Source organism: Engystomops pustulosus, chromosome 6 (genome assembly GCF_040894005.1).
Source record: "Engystomops pustulosus chromosome 6, aEngPut4.maternal, whole genome shotgun sequence".
In the NCBI taxonomy this organism is placed as follows: domain Eukaryota; kingdom Metazoa; phylum Chordata; class Amphibia; order Anura; family Leptodactylidae; genus Engystomops; species Engystomops pustulosus.
The window spans coordinates 26,431,900-26,454,077 of NC_092416.1; the positions used below are offsets into that span (position 1 = coordinate 26,431,900).

At 49.5% G+C, this 22,178-nt stretch overlaps 1 protein-coding gene across 6 annotated transcripts in view; it reads left to right on the top strand.

Annotated features, from left to right (window-relative positions):
- VWA5B1 (von Willebrand factor A domain containing 5B1) overlaps positions 1–22,178 on the top strand; it is a 168,533-nt gene that overhangs the window by 78,617 nt on the left and 67,738 nt on the right. For all 6 annotated transcript variants that reach the window (XM_072155185.1, XM_072155191.1, XM_072155188.1 and 3 more), the window contains 2 exons: positions 12,102–12,248; positions 19,519–19,680. In XM_072155185.1, the coding sequence (XP_072011286.1) occupies positions 12,102–12,248; positions 19,519–19,680 (309 nt within the window). The remainder of the gene's footprint in view (positions 1–12,101; positions 12,249–19,518; positions 19,681–22,178) is intronic.

Below are 22,178 nucleotides of genomic sequence, written 5' to 3' on the forward strand. Positions count from 1 at the left end.
GGAGAACCCCCTCCAAAGGAGAGAGGCCCTCCCCGTGCCCAGCCTCTCATACTCCAGAGAGCGCACCTTCACCAGGTCACCCAGAATGTTCCTAACCACCTCATCCACCGGGAGGATTTTACGCTGCGTCGACACTAAACACCGTGCGTTCCACGTGTGGTACCTGACCACTAGACTAACTAGGAATAACGTGCAGCGGTCCCGGCCACCCAGGCCTCTGAATGCTCCATAGGCCCACTCCGCATAGGAGAGACCGGCCAACCCGGGCCAATGGATGGAAGCGCCCACCCGGTTGTACACCTCTGTGTTAAAGGGGCACTGAAGCAGGAAGTGGTCCATGCTCTCCAGCAGGCCACCGCACTCCTCCCGGGGACAACCCCTTTCCTCAGAGCTCCTACACTTCAGATTGTCCCTCACACACAGCCTTCCATGGAAGCAGCGCCAAGTCAAGTCCCAAAACTTCAAGGGGATCCTGATGGAATTCAAAAGACCTAAACCCACCCCCAGATCCCGACTTGGGCAATCCCTGAGGGCCAGAGGCTTCTGGAAATGGGTCAACAGAACCCTTTTGTCAAGGAGTTTCCTCGACATGGTCCTGATCTCCCACATTCCCAGACCCCACCGGCGAATCACCTTCAGAACCGGGGTAGCGTAAGCCGGAAGATGCCCATGTGGTGTACGGAGATCCTTCACTTGTCCTCCTGTCTCCCATTCCTGGAAGAAAGGCCGAAACCATCCCCTGCAGGAGTATACCCACGGAGGAGCCCTCTCTTTCCAGAGGTTTGCTACATTGATCTTAAGAAAGGTATTCACTAGGAACACCACAGGGTTGACCATACACAACCCTCCTTGTCTCCTCGTGCGGTAAGTAACCTCCCTCTTGATTAGGTTCAGCCTATTCCCCCATAACAGCTGGAAAAACAGACTGTACACTCGAGTCCAGAGGGGTTCTGGCAAAATGCACACACTGCCCAGATATATCAGCAATGGGAGCAGGTAAGTTTTAATCAAGTTCACCCTTTCCCTGAGGGTCAAAGACCAACCCTTCCACTGGTCCACCTTCTGAGCAGCGATCTTAAGCCTGCCATCCCAGTTTTGCATGGGGTAATCCCCCTGGCCAAATTCGATGCCGAGAACTTTGGCAGAGTCTTGGGGCCCTGGAAGAGTGTCCGGGAGATCAAAGCCTGGATCCCCCTCTCCCAGCCAGAGACTCTCACACTTATCCCGGTTGATCTTGGACCCAGAAGCCTCTGAGTAGCGGTCAACCTCTGACATCACCCATTGCGCCTCCCCTCTCGAGGACACAAAAACGGTGACATCATCAGCATACGCTACCACCCTTAGAGTGGCTTCCGGTGCCGCCTGGTCCATCCCGACTCCCACCAACGGCCCACGATCAACCCTCCTAAGGAATGGGTCAATCGCGAACACGTATAAGAGTGGGCTCAGAGGACAACCCTGGCGAACACCAGACCCGACCTCAAAAGAGCGGCCAATCCAACCGTTCACAAGCAGGAAACTCTCTGCCCCTGCGTACAAAACCTTTAGCCAATTGACAAACTCCCCCGGCAGGCCATACCTCAGAAGGACAGACCAGAGGTACTCGTGGTTAACCCGATCAAACGCTTTTGCCTGATCCAAGGACAGCAAGTACCCCTTCCAGTTACCAGCCCTGCCCTGCTCCACTGCCTCCCGAACACAGAGCACAGCACTAAATGTACTGCGGCCTGGAACAGAGCAGTGCTGGGTCCCCGAAAGGAGCCGGGGCGCAAACTGCACCAGCCGATTAAACAGCACCTTTGCCAAAACCTTTCTGTCCGTATTGAGAAGCGCTATGGGACGCCAGTTCTCAATACGAGATCGGTCCTTACCCTTTGACAGAATGATCAGGGCAGACCTCCTCATTGACTTCGGCAGAGCGCCCGAGGAAAGACACTCATTGAATACCTCAGTCAAGAGGGGAACCAAGGCGTCCTTAAAGGTCTTATAAAACTCAGATGTTAAGCCATCTGGACCTGGCGATTTCTTGAGGGCGAGCCCTTCAATCGCCCGGCTGACTTCCTCTTCCCTGATCATCTCTGTCAAAACATCAAGAGAGGGGTCTACTCCTGGCTCAGGGACAGTTTCAGCCAGGAAAGCCGACATCACATCCCGATCTAGATCCTTCCTGCCCAAGAGGTGCGAGTAGAAGGATCTGACGACCTCCAGAATCCCTGATCTGGACCTTTTCAGGGATCCCGTACTGTCAACCAGTCCTGTGACAACTTTACCATTCACTGACATCTTGCAGTTTCTGTAAGGGTCGGGCGAGCGGTATTTCCCGTAATCCCTCTCAAAAACCAAAGATGCGTGTCTATCGTACTGACACCTCTTGAGCAAGGATTTCACTCTGGAGATGTCCTCACGACTACCTCCAGTCGAGACGAGATGCTCGAGTTTCCTCCTCAGGCCCTGATACAGGCGGTACCTGTCCAGGCTCCTGAGGCTCGAGAGCTGGCGGAAGAATCTCGCCACCCTTTTCTTGAGCATCTCCCACCACTCTGACTTACTGCTACAAAGGCCCAGCAATGGTACCTGGCTCTGAAGAAAGTCCTCAAAGGATTGTCTTATCTCCGCTTCTTCCAGGAGAGACGAATTGAGCTTCCAGTAGCCTCTTCCCATCCGGGGGGTCTCTGTAACATTCAGAGAAAACAAAATTAGACAGTGGTCGGAGAACTCCACCTCAACAACGGACACTGCTGAAGAAATGGCTTCCTCCTTTAAATAAAACCTGTCTATTCTAGACCTGCAGCTACCCCTATAATAGGTGAACCCCGCGTGGCCTGGGGTGTGCCGGATGTGGACATCCACCAGGCGAGCCTCACTGGCTATGCTATTAAGAGCGACGCTATCATAAGTCAGCTTGTCTCTGGAACCTCCCCTATCCTGGGACCTCGTGACAGCATTGAAGTCCCCTCCAAAGACCACCTGCCGACTAGTAAAAAGGTAGGGCTTGATCCTCATAAAGAGACACTTCCTGTCCCACTTGGACTGGGGACCATAGATATTAATTAGGCGAAGTTCTTGTCCCTTCATGAGGACATCCAGGATCAGGCACCTCCCCATTTCTAACTCAATAACCCGTCGGCATTCTACCGGTGCGGTAAAGAGGACCGCCACTCCGCTATACGGCTCGGCCGCAAGAGACCAATAGGAAGGCCCGTGTCTCCATTCCCTCTTAGCTTTAAACACGGCCGCCAAATCTGGCAACCTGGTCTCCTGCAAAAATAAAATTTGGGGTACTGGCGTCCCCGCTACACACAGCATGGGTAAGCTGATCCTGCCATCATCATGTTAGATTAAGCACTTAGCACTTTACCATAACTTTATAACTTTATGTTAGGTTGGATCACCAATAACTTCCTTTGCACAGGCACTTTATAACATTTTTCATCAATATATATATATTAAGATGCCTGGGTCTATAATGCCTAAATTGCTGATTTGTGTTACGTGGATGCAATAGTGGAATCCCGAGGACAATATTTTGAAGTCATACTGTCACATTGATGTTTTTAAATGTCTTGGATTATTAAAAGAAGTTTTTAATTCAAATGATGTAATCTAGTTTTTGTGGACCGGATATCACTCATGAGCTTTTCAAGGTTTTGTTTAGTTAGAGATGGAGTGGGTTCGTGTAAAAGAATATATGAACAAATGTCTTCTCATTATTTGGTGCTAATTTTTTGGTTTAGAAAAATAAAATGTCGGCTTCAACACGGCCAAGAAAATCAAAGGCCGCAAATCTAGCCACATAAGACTTAATGCTGGCGACATTAATGGACGCCAGCGTCAACGGAGTGGGTGCCGCCATCATGAGTGATTGAGTTAGACGGCTTTTTTCTTATTGCTTCCCCTCCCCCGACTCTCCTCTGACGATGATCCCCTTTCTTTTTTCCCATCAGATTTAGGGCAACTTCTTTTTAATGAAATTGTGGTGTCCATGTTATTATTGGACCCCAAGGACCCACCCGGACCACCCTCTCCTTCGTCCTTGTCTCCTGACTCTGAGTCAGTCTCCCACTCTGAGGACCCAGCTTCCCCAGAGGATAGAGACTCGGCGCCCCCTACAGGCTGCTCCGCCGCCACCTCCAGAACCCCACCCTCAGCCTCTCTTCCCGAGGAGGCGATCTCATCGAGGGTGAGGAACCGGTTGGAAAGCTCAACCAGAGGGGAGGAAGTTTTCCCTTCCTTAGGTACCTTAGATAGGCCGCGTTTTTTCTTTTTCTGCTTGCGCTTATTTTCTAGCCAAATCCTGTTATCCTCATCCATACTTTCATAATGGGAGGACGTGGAGGACATGGCACCTTTCTCGCGTTCCATCCTCCTGACCTCCTCATCCAACTCATCATCCCTCAGGGCCTCAGTAGCAAGACCAGCCTCTGAGGAAGGACCCAGGGTCACCCCAGCAACCTGAGGCTTCCCCAGTTCTCTCCCTTTTTGTCTGGCTTCAAGCCGCCTCAACTGAGAAGGTGACTTATTCTTGCTTTTCTTCACAGGCCCTTCAGCTCCTCCACCTCTGCTGGTACCTTCCCCAGCAGAAGCAACCTCATGGCTCTCCTCCACTGGGGTCACAACCGCATTGGCAAAGGAGCGAGGACAACGGCTGAAAGGGTGACCGAGCTCACCACACAGGTTACACCTAATGTCCTTACAGGATGCAGCGAGATGACCTAGCCCACCACACAAAGCGCACTTCTGCACTTGGCAGCTGGCGCTAAAGTGTGTGGGGTCACCGCACCTGTGACAGACCTTCGGCTGCCCCTGGTAGAAAATCAGGATTCTGTCCCGTCCAAGAAAGGCTGAAGAAGGAATGTGGGCGACTGTGCCGCCTGAACACTTCAACTTCATCATGAAGGTCCAGGCCCCAGACCAAATGCCAAATTCATCGCGGTTTTTCTGAGGTACCTGTACAACCTCACCATAACGACTGAGCCACGTCATGATGTCTATGCAAGAAAGTGACTCGTTACGGGTCAAAACGGTCACCTTCTTGACTGCGTTTTGGCGAGACACTGCTTGCACAGCAAAGTCTCGCCATGCGGGCTCGTTCTTTGCCAGCTCATAATTCGACCAGAAGAGCTCTAAGCCCTCCGGCCGAACAAAGCTGACATCGAACTCCGGAGTACCATAAGGATGTATCAGGGCAAAGATGTCACTAGCCCTGAAGTTCATCTTCAGGAGGAGCTCCACCACCCTTGACCTGGGTGGGCATGCGTCACTGCCCCTCCAGCGAAGACGAACCACATTCCTACGGGAAGCTCCGGGCCCGGTTGTGGGTAAAGACCATACAGTCTCTCCCCCCCTTTTCTCTTGGAAGGCTGCCAGGCCATGCCTGTCTGTCCAGAAGGACAGATCAACATCTCTCCCCTCTACAGTGATTGACTTTTCCCCTCTCCTGAGAGCCTCCAGAAGACGCCTTTGCAAAACGCTGTTCCCAGAGCCAGGAGACAAGGAGTTAACCCCACTTGCCCCAGCAGTGACACTCGCATAGCTCCTTATGGGAGCGGCCACCACTGGGGGTGCAGAAGGTCCAGCACGCACAACAGGATCACCCCCCTCAGCACCATTCACCACCCCCACATTCACCACACTATGTGCATTACTGCCTCGCTTCCTTGCATCACTCACACCAGCTGGGCCAGAAGGACCTGGGGTTGCCTCGGCGTCACTGGGCACTGGGGGTAGAGCCACCTCCATAGCTGATACAGCCTGAGAAGAGGCCGCTCCAACCCCGATCTTAAAGGTGCCCTCTGCCTCATTGGCATTAACCCCTTGTTGTCCAGTAGTTTTTTTAATATTTCTGCTCTGCTGCTCGCTGGATGCAAGAGGCCACTTGCCCTTGCAGACTCCGGACAGTCTTTTTGTGCCCTCTCCAGGGTCTGATGATCCAATGCAAAACAACACTTTTCCTGCGCCTTTCTCTGCAGGCTGTTCGGGATGCTTGGGAGGCGCCGCACCACAAGCCCCAGCAGCCCCATCACACTGCCGCTGCTCACCGGAGCTAGATGCAGCCACAGTGCTAGGGGCCACAGGAGCCACCGCCACTGCCCCTGGCACCGGGCCACCCCCCCCTCCCACTGGGGGGCAGCGCACAGTACCAGGACCTGCTGGATCGCCCTCACTGTCCGGCCTTTCGGCCGATGCCTTCCTTGCACCATCCTTGCTACTGCAAACAAGGCTGGTGCTCTGCGCCATGATGGAACGTGGCTTTGCACTCTCCCCGCACCCTGGCACCGAGTCCACTGCAGGATTCGTGCTGGGCTGGGTTACGGGGCCTACACGACAGGCTGACACTGCTGCCCGCCCGGAGGAAACAGGGAGGGGACGAAACACCAGATTCACCTCCTGAGACGCCTTGGTCTTCTTGGGTCTCGTCTTCTTCCTCTTTTGGTCGTCACTCGGGATATCATCACCAAAGGAAAAGTTCTGGAGGTGAACTGGGGACTCAAGCTGACGGATCTGAGCCATTAGCGCCCCCCCCTGGCCGCTGTCATCACTTTCCTCCTCCAGGTTGGCAGAGCCGCAGCCTGATGGTAATGGCGCTTGCTCCGCAGACAGCCTGTCGTGCGAGGCCTGCTGGTGTTGGTGCAGGCCACCAGACGGACACGGCAGGTCTTCCTCATCCTCCTCATCATCGCCATCATCCGCCTGGATCTGAAGCCCCTTCAGTTTTCTTAACTGCTCCTGGCGCATGTCATCAAACCGGGCATCATTCTCCAACTTTTCACGGAACGGACCGCTGTGCTCGCGGATTAGATGTCGCTTCTCCTGCAGAGCGGTGACCTCGGCTTTTAGTCTGTCTATGGTGGTAAGTAGATCAGACTTTTTCTTTCTCTGCGTAGCCACCCCCGCTAGGGCCAAGGTCTCCCTTATCTCCTCCTGGAGCCTCCTCAGCGCTTTTCCAGCTTCCTCGTACTCACGGAGGTGCTCAGCAATCCGGGAGCCATAGATGGAAGCAGACTCCCGGGCCTTAAGATCACCCCATGCTTTTTGCACACCTCCGTGAGCACCCAGCTTTCCAGCTGAACCACCCAGCTTTCCCGCACATACATCCAGCTCTCCAGGAGGAGCACTCAGGCTGATGTCACTTGCCTTGATCTTCTGTGTTCCGGAGACCTTGCGGCTTCCCTGGGTCTTGGGGGTGGCAGCCGAGGTCACATCGCTGCGTCCTTGGCTCCGGGCAGATCTTCTTACACCCTCCGATTTGGCCGGTAACTGGCTTCTCCTGCCCCCCGCCGGCCTGGTCCGGGAGACAGGAGCCTGGGACTTTCCTGCAGGATTCATCCCAGAGAACCCACTCCCTCCCTGGGGAGGAGAGAGCAGGCCTGGGTGGATTGGTCTTCCACCAGGTGGTGCAGGAGCTCAGCAGCACACAACCACACCCTTCAGTAGCACACAGCAGAATGAGATTGCACTCACTATTCTGCTGCTGGTGCAGTCACTGTGTACACACATGACATTACTTATCCTGTACTGATCCTGAGTTATATCCTGTATTATACCCCAGAGCTGCACTCACTATTCTGCTGCTGGTGCAGTCACTGTGTACATACATGACATTACTTATCCTGTACTGATCCTGAGTTACATCCTGTATTATACTCCGGAGCTGCACTCACTATTCTACTGCTGGTGCAGTCACTGTGTACATACACGACATTACTTATCCTGTACTGATCCTGAGTTACATCCTGTATTATACTCCAGAACTGCACTCACTATTCTGCTGCTGGTGCAGTCACTGTGTACACAGATGACATTACTTATCCTGTACTGATCCTGAGTTACATCCTGTATTATACTCCAGAGCTGCACTCACTATTCTGCTGCTGATGCAGTCACTGTGTACATACATGACATTACTTATCCTGTACTGATCCTGAGTTACATCCTGTATTATACTCCAGAGCTGCACTCACTATTCTGCTGCTGGTGCAGTCACTGTGTACATACATGACATTACTTATCCTGTACTGATCCTGAGTTACATCCTGTATTATACTCCAGAGCTGCACTCACTATTCTGCTGCTGGTGCAGTCACTGTGTACATACATGACATTACTTATCCTGTACTGATCCTGAGTTACATCCTGTATTATACCCCGGAGCTGCACTCACTATTCTGCTGCTGGTGCAGTCACTGTGTACATACATGACATTACTTATCCTGTACTGATCCTGAGTTACATCCTGTATTATACTCCAGAGCTGCACTCACTATTCTGCTGCTGATGCAGTCACTGTGTACATACATGACATTACTTATCCTGTACTGATCCTGAGTTACATCCTGTATTATACTCCAGAGCTGCACTCACTATTCTGCTGCTGGTGCAGTCACTGTGTACATACATGACATTACTTATCCTGTACTGATCCTGAGTTACATCCTGTATTATACTCCAGAGCTGCACTCACTATTCTGCTGCTGGTGCAGTCACTGTGTACATACATGACATTACTTATCCTGTACTGATCCTGAGTTATATCCTGTATTATACCACAGAGCTGCACTCACTATTCTGCTGCTGGTGCAGTCACTGTGTACATACATGACATTACTTATCCTGTACTGATCCTGAGTTACATCCTGTATTATACCCCGGAGCTGCACTCACTATTCTGCTGCTGGTGCAGTCACTGTGTACACACATGACATTACTTATCCTGTACTGATCCTGAGTTACATCCTGTATTATACTCCAGAGCTGCACTCACTATTCTGCTGCCGGTGCAGTCACTGTGTACATACATGACATTACTTATCCTGTACTGATCCTGAGTTACATCCTGTATTATACTCCGGAGCTGCACTCACTATTCTGCTGCTGATGCAGTCACTGTGTACATACATGACATTACTTATCCTGTACTGATCCTGAGTTACATCCTGTATTATACTCCAGAGCTGCACTCACTATTCTGCTGGTGCAGTCACTGTGTACATACATGACATTACTTATCCTGTACTGATCCTCAGTTACATCCTGTATTATACTCCAGAGCTGCACTCACTATTCTGCTGGTGCAGTCACTGTGTACATACATGACATTACTTATCCTGTACTGATCCTCAGTTACATCCTGTATTATACTCCAGAGCTGTACTCACTATTCTGCTGCTGGTGCAGTCACTGTGTACATACATGACATTACTTATCCTGTACTGATCCTGAGTTACATCCTGTGTTATACCCCAGAGCTGCACTCACTATTCTGCTGGTGCAGTCACTATGTACATACATGACATTACTTATCCTGTACTGATCCTGAGTTACATCCTGTATTATACTCCAGAGCTGTACTCACTATTCTGTGGCTGGTGCAGTCACTGTGTACATACATGACATTAATTATCCTGTACTGATCCTGAGTTACATCCTGTATTATACTCCAGAGCTGCACTCACTATTCTACTGCTGGTGCAGTCACTGTGTACATACACGACATTACTTATCCTGTACTGATCCTGAGTTACATCCTGTATTATACTCCAGAACTGCACTCACTATTCTGCTGGTGGTGCAGTCACTGTGTACACAGATGACATTACTTATCCTGTACTGATCCTGAGTTACATCCTGTATTATACTCCAGAGCTGCACTCACTATTCTGCTGCTGATGCAGTCACTGTGTACATACATGACATTACTTATCCTGTACTGATCCTGAGTTACATCCTGTATTATACTCCAGAACTGCACTCACTATTCTGCTGGTGGTGCAGTCACTGTGTATACAGATGACATTACTTATCCTGTACTGATCCTGAGTTACATCCTGTATTATACTCCAGAGCTGCACTCACTATTCTGCTGGTGCAGTCACTGTGTACATACATGACATTACTTATCCTGTACTGATCCTCGGTTACATCCTGTATTATACTCCAGAGCTGTACTCACTATTCTGCTGCTGGTGCAGTCAATGTGTACATACATGACATTACTTATCCTGTACTGATCCTGAGTTACATCCTGTATTGTACCCCAGAGCTGCACTCACTATTCTGCTGGTGCAGTCACTGTGTACATACATGACATTACTTATCCTGTACTGATCCTGAGTTACATCCTGTATTATACCCCAGAGCCGCACTCACTATTCTGCTGGTGTAAGCACTGTGTACATACATGACATTACTTATCCTGTACTCATCCTTAGTTATATCCTGTATTATACCCCAGAGCTGTACTCACTATTCTGCTGCTGGTGCAGTCACTGTGTACATACATGACATTACTTATCCTGTACTCATCCTGAGTTACATCCTGTATTATACCCCAGAGCTGCACTCACTATTCTGCTGCTGGTGCAGTCACTGTGTACATACATGACATTCCTTATCCTGTACTGATCCTGAGTTACATCCTGTATTATACCCCAGAGCTGCACTCACTATTCTGCTGCTGGTGCAGACACTGTGTACATACATGACATTACTTATCCTGTACTGATCCTGAGTTACATCCTGTATTATACTCCAGAGCTGCACTCACTATTCTGCTGCTGGTGCAGTCACTGTGTACATACATGACATTACTTATCCTGTACTGATCCTGAGTTACATCCTGTATTATACTCCAGAGCTGCACTCACTATTCTGCTGCTGGTGCAGTCACTGTGTACATACATGACATTACTTATCCTGTACTGATCCTGAGTTACATCCTGTATTATACCCCAGAGCTGCACTCACTATTCTGCTGGTGGAGTCATTGTATGCATGACATTGTATCCTGTATTGATCCCTTGCTGCTCTCCCTCTGTCTATTATTTATGTCTTGTATTTGGGAAGGATTTCAGGCTTTACACTAAGGAGAAGTCTGGATTGTTATCACCTGTCAGTGTTTATCTGCTGGATGATGATATTATTCATTATTCAGACCCTTCTCAGAAAAGGCTGTATATGTCTCTGAGCGTGATCTGTGCCGGTATCTAGCAGGAAGTTTGATTTATTAAGCAGAGGAGAGAAGACCCTAATGACAGCACCTTCTCTCTTCCTCGCTTGTTGGATGCTCTGCAGCAGTTGTGGCCTCAGATGTAATCTGCTGCATTGTATGTGTGGGGGTGTGATGTGACTACCCCTCTGGGCACATTCCTTTCTCGCAGGATAAGTAGTCAGCCCAGCAGTTTCCTGGACACTGGTTAGAAATATCTATTGATATAAAGCAGAATATATGTAAAATACCGTATATACTTGAGTATATAAATAATGTGCAGAAAAAAACTAACTCGGCTTATACTCGAATCTATAAAAAAAACTAACTCTGTACTCACCTTTCCCACAGCTTCCTGTATATATCGCCTGGTATATACTGGGAGCAGGGGGTTGGCTAGCTATATTTGGGGGCATTGGCTGGCTATATACTGAGGGACATGAGCTGGCTGGATATATACTAGGGGGTTGGCTGACTGGGGGCAGGGCCTGGCTATATACTAGAAGGTGTGGGCTTGCTGGCTATATACTGGGGGGGGCAGGGGGCTGTCTATATATTGGGAGCAGGGGGCTGGCTAGCTATATACTGGGGGGCATTGGCTGGCTATATACTGAGGGACATGAGCTGGCTGGATATATACTAGGGGGTTGGCTGACTGGGGCAGGGGCTGGCTATATACTAGAAGGTGTGGGCTGGCTGGCTATATACTGGGGGGCAGGAGGCTGGCTATATACTGGGAGCATGGGACTGGCTGGCTATATACTGGGGGCAGGAGGCTGGCTATATACTGGGAGCATGGGGCTGGCTAGCTATATACTGGGGAGCATTTGCTGGCTATATGCTGGGGAAGGGGTTGGATACATATTAGGGGACAGGCGCATGCTGGATATATACTGGGGGACATGGGCTGTCTGGCTATATACTGGGGCAGCGGGCTGGATGGCTATATGCTAGAGGGCATGGGCTGGATGGCTATATACTGGGTGGAGGCTGTGACCAATGCATCTCTTAGCCTAGGTTTATATTCACGTCAATAGGTTTTTCCAGTTTTTGTGTTAAAATTCAGTACCTCGGCCTGTGCATGTAACTTAATACATTTACCCATCTTTTCCATCAGGAGCCAGGATGCCCGGGCTAATGAATCGATTTACGGGCGCCCCCCTGCCCCTCACGTCAGCTGAGATAAGTTCCTGTGTCAGTGGCTATGCCCTGGGGATGACCGCCTCGCTCACCTACAGCAACCCAGAGGCACAACCTGTAGAAGGTAATACATCCATTGCATCTCATATACTGCACTATGGGGGTCAAAGTGTGAGAGGAATCAAGAGCTTAAGTAGCGATATGGCCTGGGGTCATTACACCACATGCTACCATAACACTGCCAAATACAGAACTTATGATATAACTGTATAATGTCCACATAGCATTCAGCATCCAAATTATCCCCACTAAATTATCCCTACTATATACAGGCTGGAAAATATTACCATACAGCGCCCTAATAATACGCATTAACCAAATAATACTGTATAACTGGTTCTGTAGATTTGAAAGATGGGATTCTGATCTTTAATGCGACACCAAAAGCATCTTTCTAGGTGCCATAGAGGCATCTGAAGTGAGTCTCCCCCTGAAGCCTCTAAACGTGACTCATCTCAGATAAATCTCTTCTCAGTTTCACTGCTCTTTGGAGGAGATTCTTTTATAGGTAAGTGATTGGGGTTTTACATAAAAGAGGGAATTCTAGGAAGGACATTTCAGACTGCAGGGATTAACAAACCCAAACCTTAAATCTGGTACTTGCCCCTGTACCTTGATCAACCATCCAACCGTCTGGTACTTGACCCTGTACCTAGACTAACCGACCATCAACAGACCGGGAAACTAAATGTTTGGGTAATGTGGGAAGGCCACAGCGTTTATTAACAATCAAGATAAATTATTAAATAACATTATTAATTTTAAACATTTCCCAACTTGCTAGGCCCGCTTGGCATCTTCAAAATCTTGAGAACCAACTTCGCCCGAAATGGCGGCTGCGGCCCTGCAGCCGGCATGTGGGCATCTTACAGCGGCTTAGGGCCTGTGTAACTTCCGCCTTCGCTGTGACATCTGTAGGAAAACAGAAGGAAACGGCCAGAACCAAGGAAAGAAAAACTGAAAAGAATTAATTCAGAGGGCAGGGTGGGAGGGTAACTTCTTGCCTCTTAGGTCCAGGGGGCAGAAGGAAAGAGGCCCCCCCCCCCCCACGTGCTCTCGAACTTTTTAAAACCACCGGGCAGGTCCTTACCCGCCCCCAAACACCGCCTCCTGTGACCTCACACGGGAGGAGTAAAGGGGCAAGCCCCAGCAGCCTATCAGAAGGCTTGAAACCACCCCCTACAGTCCTCAGCCCCTTTGCTATTTGCTTTGGGGCCTGTTATACACCCTATAAATAAAAAGTAATATACTACTACCATGTGATGCCAAATCATATTGCCATATACAGACCATGTAATATCACTATATGATGCCCAGATAATGTATAGCGCCCATATAATACTGCCATATACACCACTAAGGAATAGATGGTTGCCCATGTTTGTGTGCCACCCTGTAACCCTGGCACTGGTAAAACACCAATAACCTTGTCACGGGTGCTCCTAGACAGGGATCGCGGGGGGCGCACCCGTGTTCCCCTGTGCGCCCCCCCCCCCCCTCCCTGCAGCGTCGGACTTACCCATTCCGGCGCAGGCCTCTCTTTGGACTGCCATGCGCTGTCCAATATTTAAAAGGCCACCTTATAATTTTAGCCCCTTCCTGTGTTCCCATGCCGGATCTTTGTGTGCCTATGCCATTGTGAAAGCTCTCTGTGTTCCTGCGTTCCTGTGTGTTCCTGCGTTCCTGTGTGTTCCCGTGTATCATGCGTTCCTGCTCCGTGTGTTCCTGCTCCTGAGTTCCCATGTCCTGTGTTCCCGTTCCCATCTGCTTGGACCTCCCGTTGCTAACCCCGGATTGGACTTGACGTTGCATCCCTGCCGCCTGCCCTGATCCTGTGCCTGGACCTGACTAAGAGTCCTCTGCTAAGGTACCTCGACCTCGGCTAGTCCCACCTGTGGAACGACCTGGTGGTTAGACTCCGGTCCCAGGTGTCGGCTAGTACCATCTCCCGTGGTGGTCCATAGGATCCACTGTTCCTGAATCCTGACAAACCTGGAACATTTTTCGGATGTTACATTGTCATCTGAGCCACCAACATCAGCATTAACCTTCCAGAAAGATTAATATCCTGATAAATATAAATCCCATTAATCACACACGGGGGCGCCTGAAAGCGAGCGGCTGCCACAGCCTCGCTGTACTGTACCCACCCTGGGGACTTTTGTCCTCTACTATCCAGACTTGTATTCCCAGTGGGTGATAAGTAATATTACTGCCATTACTGGGGTTACACCCAGCTTTCCCAGATTCCTGTATGGTAAATCCCCTTCTTATATAGGGACACTACATCCTTCACATACAGATCAGCCCTGGGTCTGGCTATTATAAATTCTACAGCAATGCCAGAACAGCGCAGTGTCAGTTCGAATATCTGAACAGGAGCCACAAGGTCAGACTATGATGGATCTCAGCAAATTCTCCGGCGGAGAGAAATTCTCATATCCATACGAATGAGGAGATGATTTCTATCTACTACAGAACAATCCATCCTGAATGTCTATGTACGGTACATATAAACCAACACAGTTCTACTTTCTCCTGTGAGCAGTAGTGAATTATAATATAGGCGGTTTGGGCAGTAGCCCTTGACCCAAACCTTCTAGGGGGCCCATGGCCACCGAAAGAAGCCACCAAATTTGATACTAAGAAGGACCATCACCCATTTCAGGACCTTTGAAGGTCCACCAAAGGTCCTAAAAGGGCATATAAAAAGCAGACAGAAGAGGTGCATCCAGGACCGCCATCAGGAAGGGCTTAATGTGACTGTGTTCAGGGGCCCTGAGGAGGAGAAGGGGCCCCAAATCACAGAAAACCCACCTCCCTTCCTAGGTGCAGGGAACTTGCTGTGCACACAGGGCTGGATTATTAGACTGTGGGAGGTGGGGGCCCCCAAAATTTGCCATTCGGGGGCCCCCAAACTTCCTAGTGGCGGCACTGGGTGCATCCTCCATTCTCCAAGAAGCCTGATTCTAGTACCATATGTAGGAAGTGAATCCCAGACTTGTAGGCAGGGTCAGACCGGGGGGCCTAAGGCCCATCTGTGAAATTGTATCTGGGGGCCCACCTACTGCTACATGGAGATATTCTAAGTTATGTATATGTATATTCTAAGTTTACACTTATAGAATGTGTTTTCATTGCGTTTTAAAAGCGAGTGCCATTTCATCAGGTAAAATGCACCCCAAAACACATCAGTATTAATGATAGTTAATCACGGATGTATTTCGAGATGCGTTTTTCCCAGTGTGTTTGTAACATGTTTTAAAACACAATGCAAACATATAATGTGAACGCAGCTTAAGACCATAAGCACAAGATGCGATCAAATTGTTTTTTAAAATGCATTTTAGGTGCATCTGGAGAATCTCCTCCTGAAACGTCTGTATTCATACATCAGGGAGGAGATTCCCCTGATGCGCCTCAAATGTTATTCAATCTTGTGAACATGGATGTAGCAATCAGTGCCTCTGCCAGCTCCTATTATGGCCCCTTATTTATATCTCATATTGTGGCTCCTCTCATCTCCCCTTCATATTGTGGCCCCTCTCACCTCCCCCTGATATTGTGGCCCCTCTCATCTCCCCCTGATATTGTGGCCCCTCTCATCTCCCCCTGATATTGTGGCTTCTCTCATCTCCCCCTGATATTGTGGCCCCTCTCATCTCCCCCTGATATTGTGGCTTCTCTCATCTCCCCCTGATATTGTGGCCCCTCTCACCTCCCCCTGATATTGTGGCCCCTCTCATCTCCCCCTCATATTGTGGCCCCTTATCTCCCACTGATATTGTGGCCTCTCATCTCCCCCTCATATTGTGGCTTCTCTCATCTCCCCCTCATTGTGGCCTTTCTCATCTCCTCCACATATTGTGGCCTCTCATCTCCCCTTCATATTGTGGCCTCTCATCTCCCCCTGATATTGTGGCCTCTCATCTCCCCCTGATATTGTGGCCTCTCATCTCCCCCTGATATTGTGGCCTCTCATCTCCCCCTGATATTGTGGCTTCTCTCATCTCCCCCTCATATTGTGGCCCCTCTCATCTCCCCCTCATTGTGGCCCCTCTCATCTCCTCCTCATATTGTGACCTCTCATCTCCCCCTCATATTGTGGCCTCTCTCACCTCCCCCTTATATTGTGGCCTCTCTCATCTCCCCCTCATTGTGGCCTCTCTCATCTCCTCCTCATATTGTGACCTCTCATCTCCCCCTCATATTGTGGCTTCTCTCATCTCCCCCTCATATTGTGGCTTCTCTCATCTCCCCCTCATATTGTGGCTTCTCTCATCTCCCCCTCATTGTGGCCCCTCTCATCTCCTCTTCATATTGTGACCTCTCATCTCCCCCTCGTATTGTACCCTCCTCTCATCTCCCCCTCATATTGTGGCCTCTCTCATCTCCCCCTCATATTGTACCCTCCTCTCATCTCCCCCTCATATTGTGGCCTCTATCATCTCCCCCTCATATTGTGGCCTCTCTCATCTCCCCCTCATATTGTGGCCCCTCTCATCTCCCCCTCATTGTGGCCTCTCTCATCTCCTCCTCATATTGTGACCTCTCATCTCCTCCTCATATTGTGACCTCTCATCTCCCCCTCATATTGTGGCTTCTCTCATCTCCCCCTCATATTGTGACCTCTCATCTCCTCCTCATTGTGGCCTCTCATCTCCTCCTCATATTGTGGCTTCTCTCATCTCCCCCTCATATTGTGACCTCTCATCTCCTCCTCATATTGTGGCCTCTCATCTCCTCCTCATATTGTGGCCCCTCTCATCTCCCCCTCATTGTGGCCTCTCTCATCTCCTCCTCATATTGTGACCTCTCATCTCCTCCTCATATTGTGACCTCTCATCTCCCCCTCATATTGTGGCTTCTCTCATCTCCCCCTCATATTGTGACCTCTCATCTCCTCCTCATATTGTGGCCTCTCATCTCCTCCTCATATTGTGGCCCCTCTCATCTCCCCCTCATTGTGGCCTCTCTCATCTCCCCCTCATATTGTGACCTCTCATCTCCCCCTCATATTGTGGCTTCTCTCATCTCCCCCTCATATTGTGACCTCTCATCTCCTCCTCATATTGTGGCCTCTCATCTCCTCCTCATATTGCGGCCTCTCATCTCCTCCTCATATTGTGGCCCCTCTCATCTCCCCCTCATTGTGGCCCCTCTCATCTCCTCCTCATATTGTGGCCTCTCATCTCCTCCTCATATTGTGGCCCCTCTCATCTCCCCCTCATTGTGGCCCCTCTCATCTCCCCCTCATATTGTGACCTCTCATCTCATCCTCATATTGTGGCCTCTCTCATCTCCTCCTCATATTGTGACCTCTCATCTCCTCCTCATATTGTGGCCTCTCATCTCCTCCTCATATTGTGGCCTCTCTCATCTCCCCCTCATATTGAGGCTTCTCTCATCTCCTCCTCATATTGTGGCCTCTCTCATCTCCTCCTCATATTGTGGCCCCTCTCATCTCCCCCTCATATTGTGGCCTCTCTCATCTCCCCCTCATTGTGGCCTCTCTCATCTCCTCCTCATATTGTGGCCTCTCTCATCTCCTCCTCATATTGTGGCCCCTCTCATCTCCCCCTCATATTGTGGCCTCTCTCATCTCCCCCTCATTGTGGCCTCTCTCATCTCCCCCTCATATTGTGGCCTCTCATCTCCTCCTCATATTGTGGCCTCTCTCATCTCCCCCTCATTGTGGCCTCTCTCATCTCCTCCTCATATTGTGGCCTCTCTCATCTCCTCCTCATATTGTGGCCCCTCTCATCTCCCCCTCATATTGTGGCCTCTCTCATCTCCCCCTCATTGTGGCCTCTCTCATCTCCCCCTCATATTGTGGCCTCTCTCATCTCCCCCTCATATTGAGGCTTCTCTCATCTCCTCCTCATATTGTGGCCTCTCTCATCTCCTCCTCATATTGTGGCCCCTCTCATCTCCCCCTCATATTGTGGCCTCTCTCATCTCCCCCTCATTGTGGCCTCTCTCATCTCCCCCTCATACTGTGGCCCCTCTCATCTCCCCCTCATATTGAGGCTTCTCTCATCTCCTCCTCATATTGTGGCCTCTCTCATCTCCTCCTCATATTGTGGCCCCTCTCATCTCCCCCTCATATTGTGGCCTCTCTCATCTCCCCCTCATTGTGGCCTCTCTCATCTCCTCCTCATATTGTGGCCTCTCTCATCTCCTCCTCATATTGTGGCCCCTCTCATCTCCCCCTCATATTGTGGCCTCTCTCATCTCCCCCTCATTGTGGCCTCTCTCATCTCCCCCTCATATTGTGGCCTCTCATCTCCTCCTCATATTGTGGCCTCTCTCATCTCCCCCTCATTGTGGCCTCTCTCATCTCCTCCTCATATTGTGGCCTCTCTCATCTCCCCCTCATTGTGGCCTCTCTCATCTCCTCCTCATATTGTGGCCTCTCTCATCTCCCCCTCATATTGTGGCCCCTCGCATCTCCTCCTCATATTGTGGCCTCTCTCATCTCCTCCTCATATTGTGGCCTCTCTCATCTCCTCCTCATATTGTGGCCCCTCTCATCTCCCCCTCATATTGTGGCCTCTCTCATCTCCCCCTCATTGTGGCCTCTCTCATCTCCCCCTCATATTGTGGCCTCTCTCATCTCCCCCTCATATTGTGGCTTCTCTCATCTCCTCCTCATATTGTGGCCTCTCTCATCTCCTCCTCATATTGTGGCCTCTCTCATCTCCCCCTCATTGTGGCCTCTCTCATCTCCCCCTCATATTGTGGCCTCTCTCATCTCCCCCTCATATTGTGGCCTCTCTCATCTCCTCCTCATATTGTGGCCTCTCATCTCCCCCTGATATTGTGGCCTCTCATCTCCCCCTGATATGGTGGCCTCTCATCTCCCCCTGATTTGTGGCCCCTCATCTCCCCCTCATATTGTGGCCCCTCATCTCTCCCTGATATTGTGACCTCTCACCTCCCCCTGATATTGGGGCCTCACATATCCTCCTCATATTGTACCCTCCTCTCATCTCCCCGTCATATTGTGGACTCCTCTCATCCCCCTCTCCTATTGGGGCCCCTCATCTCCCCCTCATAATGTGGCCCCTCATCTCTCCTTGATATTATGACCTCTCACCCACCCCAACCCCCCCCCCCCCCCCCGCCTGATATTGTGGCCCCTCATCTCCAAGATGTGGTATAGCATCTTGGAAATATACAGATTGAATACACATAATGCAGAATATAGCACTCCTATTGGAGGGAGGTTGTATTGCAATACCAATTAAATACATGGACAAAAAAGAACTAAATGCTTATGATTTTTTTATTTTAGTATTGGTAATGACTGTCCCTCATTTTCCTCCCCATAGCCCTCTTTGTATTTCCTCTCAATGAGCACACGGTGGTGGTCGGGTTCGAAGCCGTAATTTGCAGACGCATTGTAACCGTCCAGATCAAAGACAAGGCCAAAATGGACGAATCCTACTACGATTACTGCAGCATGTCCAGCGGGAGGCTACCTGATGGGAACGGTGAGGAAGCTTCATATTTATATTGTCTGATGTGGAGATGCCCGGCTGCTCCCCAAAATGTCAGGAAAAGGTTCTTTATTACTGCACACAGTGACTGTGTATCTAAGCCTTTAATGTGTGATGCTTTCTGCTGACCTGCTGTATCTCAGCTATCAAGTGTGATGGTTTCCATGTCCTCATATGGTCATAAGTTATAGCAACTGCTCCAAAAATAGACAAAACACTTAAACAACACAATGTAACAGGTCTGTGAAATCCATGTGTCCAGTTATAAATCCATGTCTTCTGGTAGAAATAATCGTCCGTTAGCAAAATGACCCGTATAAGTGAGCGGTCCTGTAGTTGGTAACCACAGACCATTTCTCTGTTCTCATCCTTTTTGGCTGTTGTTTTGGTCACTATTGCATTTTGTCAGCATGTGTCAACCCACAGAATTTGTTCACGTGGTGAAAGCTGTCAATGTAGTGTCCAGAGCATGGAGCAGATACCAGGAGACAGGCCAGTACACCAGGGGACGTGGAGGGGGCCATGGGAGGCCAACCCAGCCTCAGGACTGCTACCTCCTCCTTGATGCAATGAGGAACATAAGTTGTAGTGCCAAAGCCCTGCAAAATGTCCTCCAGCAGCCACTAACATTTATGTGTCTGCTCAAACTGTCCGAAACAGATTCCATCAGGATGGTATGAGGGACCGAAGTCCACAAGTCTGTGTTTACTTACAGCCCGACTCTGTGCAGGACAATTGGCCTTTGTCAGAGAACACCAAAATTGGCAGATTAAACATTGGCGCCTTGTGCTCTTCAGAGTAGGTTCACACTGGGCACAAGTGGCAGATGTGACAAGTTTGGAGACGCCATGGAGAACGTTATGTTGTCTGCAACATCCTCCAGCATGACAAGTTTTGCAGTGGGTCAGTAATGCACCACAGACTATCCAGGAGTTAACATCTGCCACCGCAATCAGAAGCACACCCAGACATTGTAGGGAGGTCATACAGGCATGTGGAGGCCACACACACTCCTGAACCTAATCAGAAGCATGCCCAAGCATTGTAGGGAGGTCATACAAGTATGTGGAGGACGCACACACTACTAAAGCTCATCAGGAGCATGCCCAAATGTTGTAGGGTGGTCATACAGGCATGTGGAGGCCACACACACTACTGAGCCTCATCAGGAGAATGCCCAAGCATTGTAGGGAGGTCATACAAGCATGTGGAGGCCACACACAATACTGAGCCTCATCAGAAGTAGGACCAGGTATTGCAGGGAGGTCATACAAGCATGTGGAGGCCACACACACTACTGAACCTCATCAGGAGCATGCCCAAGTGTTATAGGGAGGTCATACAAGCATGTGAAGGCCACACACAGTAGTGAACCTCATCAGGAGCATATACAAGTGTTATAGGGTGGTCATACAAGCATGTGGAGGCCGCACACAATATGAGCCTCATTTTGATGTCCTGAGGCATTTCCAGATGTTGGATCAGCACGAAATTAGATTTTCCACTTTGATTTTGAGTAACATTCCAACTCCAAATCAATTTGGGCTGTTCATTCTGATTTGCATTGATTATCTTTATGTTTTATAGTTCATAGTTCATAGTGCATCCGCTATGTAATGAGTAAAGAATTGTATGTGTAAAATTTCATTGATAGAGATCTAGGATGTGAGATTTAGTGTTTCCCTTTATATTGTTGAGCAGTATATATTTGTATTGACTGCTCCATTTATTTATGGAGCAGTGTGAGTGCTGATGGTTTTTGCCAGATATGTTGACGTTTTCATCGTTCTGGTGCAGTAGGGAAAATTAGTATTTTGTCAGTCACCAATTGTACAAGATCTCCCACTTAAAAAGATGAGTGAGGCCTGTCAGTGACATCATAGGTAGAACCTCAACTACAAGAGACAAAATGTAAAAACAACTCCAGAAAATCACATTGGGGCAGATTTACTTACCCGGTCCATTCGCTATCCAGCGGCGCGTTCTCAGCAGTGGATTCGGGTCCGGCCGGGATTCATTAAGGTAGTTCCTCCGCCGTCCACCAGGTGGCGCTGCTGCGCTGAAAAGCATCGGAATGCGCTGGAGTTCACCGGCTCGGGCTGAGTGAAGGTAAGTGCAAGCTCCGCGACAGATTTTTTGTTTTAAATGCGGCGGTTTTTCCGAATCCGTCGGGTTTTCGTCCGGCCACACCCCCCCAGTTCCATCGCGTGCATGCCAGCGCCGATGCGCCACAATCCGTTAGAGTGCGCCAAAATCCCGGGGCAATTCAGGGGAAATCGTCGCAAATCGAAAAATTTTCGGGTAACACGTCGGGAAAACGCGAATCGGGCCCTTAGTAAATGACCCCCATAGTCTGATTTTTAAAGAATTTATTTGCAAATTATGGTGGAAAATAAGTATTTAGTCAATAACAGAAGTTCATCTCAAAATATTAAAAAAAAATAAGTTAAATAATAAATAAAAAATACATTTAAAAAAACCTTAAAATTCAA